A 3,483-nucleotide genomic window follows, 5' to 3' on the forward strand; every position below is an offset into this window, starting at 1 on the left:
CACACTTTTTTAAGTTTAAAGGAAGCTTTCTGAGCATGAGTAGAGTTTATCATCTACTGAGTTTCACCAGAAGACAACGTCATAAGCAAGCTGACTTTTCCCTGAAGTCATTTCAAATAACCCCCCACCCCGCCCCCGACCCATGGCAGGACGTTTGTATGGAAACGTATGCATGGATGTGTTTGTATGTTTGGATGTGTTTTCTAAGAACAAAGCTAGGAAGACCACACCACATGGAGGATCTTTGTGGTAGTTGGGTTTGTTTGGTTTTGAGAGAATTCTGCTGCCACCTACAGAGCGCTAGGACTATAGGGGTGTGTCACCAAACTGGCTTCTGTCCTCTTTTAATCTTCTAATATTTTCTGGCATCTCTCCTTATAATTTCTGCTCCAATGCATATTGCTACTCGTTGATTTAATGAGATTTGGGGAAGAAAAAGAGATAACTTCATGCCTTCAATCATCCATGCTTAGCTAAAAATTCCAAGTTATCTTTTTTTTTCTCTTTCTTCATCTTTTTTGTTTGTTTATATGGTTTTTTTTTAAAACTACCTTCATTTTGTTAGTGTGTGAGTGTGTGCGTGCAAGTGTGTGTGTGTAGGGCCCACTCACTCTCCAGTACACATGGGGAGGTCAGAGGACTTAAAAGGAGTCAGCACTCTCCTTGTAGTACATGTGGACCAGGGACCAGACTTGCTGTCAAGCTTGATGGAATGAACTTTCACCCAGTGACCCTCTTGCTAGGCCTCAGTCTTTGTTTAAGATAAGGTTTTATGTAATCCAAGTTACTGAACTTGCTGCTATGAAAGTCGAAGATGACCCTGAACTTCTGATTCTCCTGTCTCCACCCCCAGAGTGCTGGGACTCTGGCATGCACCACCATGTGGCTGATGCAAGGCTGGGGATGGAACCAGGGTCCTGCATGTTGGGCAAATACTCTACCAAGAAAGTTAGAGCCCCAGCCCAAACTTGCTTTTCCCCCCTCATCTTTGCTCACATCTAACACACAGCACCTGTCCTGAACATATGCTTAAATGATAAAACCATCTTTTATTTCATTCCTCTTCCCCAAGGAATATTAATGTCTCTTTACCTCAACCTCTCAAATGGGGGAAGGGGTGATAAGTGTATCGTATTTTTTCAGAAAATATGCTTTTTTCTATACAGTCCATATACACAGCCATTAAACAACCATTGGAAGACTTAAAAATGGGACACGCTAGCAGGGTGTGGTGGGGGAACACCTGCGTCCCAGCACTGCGGAGGTTTGAGCAGCTGGATCAGAAGTTGGAAGCCAGCAAGGTCTATATGGTAAGATGCTGTCTTTCATTTTTTTTTAAGCTAGAAAACACTTTAGAAAGTTTTTACTACCTACCTGTATCAGAAGCTCCCCCTCCAAGAAACAGTAGAATACTCTCTAAGCTTTGTAAATGACCCATCAGCTTTTCTATTTGCATGCTTCCAGTGAGCTGCATGCTCTCAGCCTGCTACTAAGATAATACAAAGCTTGCCAGGAATGCTGGTGAACGACTTTATCCCACCACTCAGGAGGCAGAGACAGACAGATCTCTGTGAGTATGAGGCCAGCCTGGTCTACAGAACAAGTTCCAGGGCAGTCAAAGCTACACAGAGAAATCCTGTCTTGGAGATGGGGGGAAGATAACATAAAATTTAAGGCTGTTTTTTCACAGAAAAAAAAAATCTCTCAAGGAACTCTTTCACAAAGTATAGCCGTCTAATATTGATCAACTAACAGTCATTGTCTTTAGGCACCAGGGATTATCATTGTGAGGGATACAGTAGCTAATAATCATGGTACCCACCCTGTAGCGATGCATTAGGAGAATATAGACATCTAAACAAAACAGTTCAGTGCATCAAAGTAAATCAGAGCTAAGTTCAAGGTTCTGTGAGAAAACCAAGATAATCAAGGGTTTACTAGAAGATAAGACCTGAACTGTCCCTTTAAGAGTTCAAAGAAGTTAACCAGGGGGTGTCAGCAGGAGCAAGTAGTGCCACTAGGATGCACAGTGGCAGAAGATTAAGACAGAAGCTGCAGGTAACTTGGCATTACTGAGGCACGGAGGGGAGTCAGGGTATTGAGAGGAGGCTATGGACGCTTCTGGTTGCCTTGGTATCAGAAACAGCACTATGGTCAGAGGATGGAGGGAACCTGCACCTGCCTTAAGATCGCCTGCAGCCGCACCTGCTGTTATCTGAGAAGGGCACCTATGGCCACTACAGAGCTGGTGGTATTCACGGATCTCCTCTTTTTTCTGTCGTTCAGCCCTGGCCTCTGTCCAAGCTTCAAATGTTTTTCTGTCGTTTTGATTTGCTTTGTTTGGTGAAACAAGGTCTTGCTACATAGTCCTCTATGACCTCGAACTTTTCTGGCTGCACCTCCGAAAGCTCACAGTACACACACTGATGTAAACCACCTGGGATTTAGAATCTAAGGAGTGTGAGGTCTGGGTTATCTTGGGGGCTCCTTCATAGGCTCGGCAGCGAGAAAGGGGGAAACAGGAAGGCGAAGAAAAAAAATAGCTGAGAGAACAAACCCGAGACATTTCGCCCTAGAAGGAACACCATAAACTCCCAAGTGGCCTCTCTGAAGCCCACGCGACTCTAGGAGAGATGGGACAGCAGTGCGGACGGTGGCCCGTTCACTGGCCACGCTTCCCTGTCACCTCGGAGCCTCACAGCTCCGTTTACCTTGGTCATGCCAACGCCGACCACGAACACGCGGCGCAGGCGCGGGGACTTCAACGCGGCAGAAGGCATGGTTCCAGCAGCGGACGAAGAGGAAAGCGCGACAGGAGCCGTCCCCGGCACACCGAAGCCTGCGCTCAGCGGGGCGCTTTGAGGACCCGGTACCCAGCCCTAGGCGTCGGGGGCGGGGCCTCGGCGTCGGGGGCGGGGCCGGGTGATGTGGGACGGGGATCGGGCGGAGGGAACGTGTAGAGCGTCTGCGCACGCGCGGCGGTTCTAGCGGCGAGCCCTTCAAAGGGCCATTGGTTGACTGTTCTAGATCCAAGCAAATTTTCTCACGCTGGAGGGCAAAAATCCTATAGCCTGGCATCTGCGCCACTCCGTGTTTGTTTCTGTGCTTCCGCCCTTTACCCTGATAGAGGGAAGACCTGAATTGGGAGGGCTAGCCATGGAGGAAACTCGGAAGCCTGAGAATTCTTTAGAGTGTTAGAAACGTTCTGTATCTGTTAGAGAGGATAGTTTCAACAATCAGTGTGTGAACTACAGCACGATGTACACTAATAAAGTCAGAATTCTACATGTGGATAGCTTGTTTTTAAAAGTTAAGTCAGAGCCGGGCTTAATGGCTCACGCCTTTAACCCCAGCACTTGGGAGGCAGAGGCAGGTAGATCTCTGAGTTGGAGGCCAGCCTGGTCTACAGAGCGAGTTCCAGGACATGGCTCCAAAGCTACACAGAGAAACCCTGTCTCGAAAAAACAAAAAAGAAGAAAGAAA

General features: G+C 47.3%; 1 protein-coding gene across 1 annotated transcript in view; it reads right to left on the reverse strand.

Annotated features, from left to right (window-relative positions):
* Scp2 (sterol carrier protein 2) overlaps positions 1-2,882 on the reverse strand; it is a 79,270-nt gene extending 76,388 nt beyond the window's left edge. Inside the window, exon 1 of the mRNA XM_005353538.3 lies at positions 2,712-2,882. Within this exon, the coding sequence (XP_005353595.1) occupies positions 2,712-2,780 (69 nt within the window). The 5' untranslated portion in view covers positions 2,781-2,882. The remainder of the gene's footprint in view (positions 1-2,711) is intronic.
* Positions 2,883-3,483: the final 601 nt, after the last annotated feature.

The sequence above is a fragment of the Microtus ochrogaster genome, chromosome 10 (genome assembly GCF_000317375.1).
Source record: "Microtus ochrogaster isolate Prairie Vole_2 chromosome 10, MicOch1.0, whole genome shotgun sequence".
Taxonomy (NCBI): Eukaryota; Metazoa; Chordata; class Mammalia; order Rodentia; family Cricetidae; genus Microtus; species Microtus ochrogaster.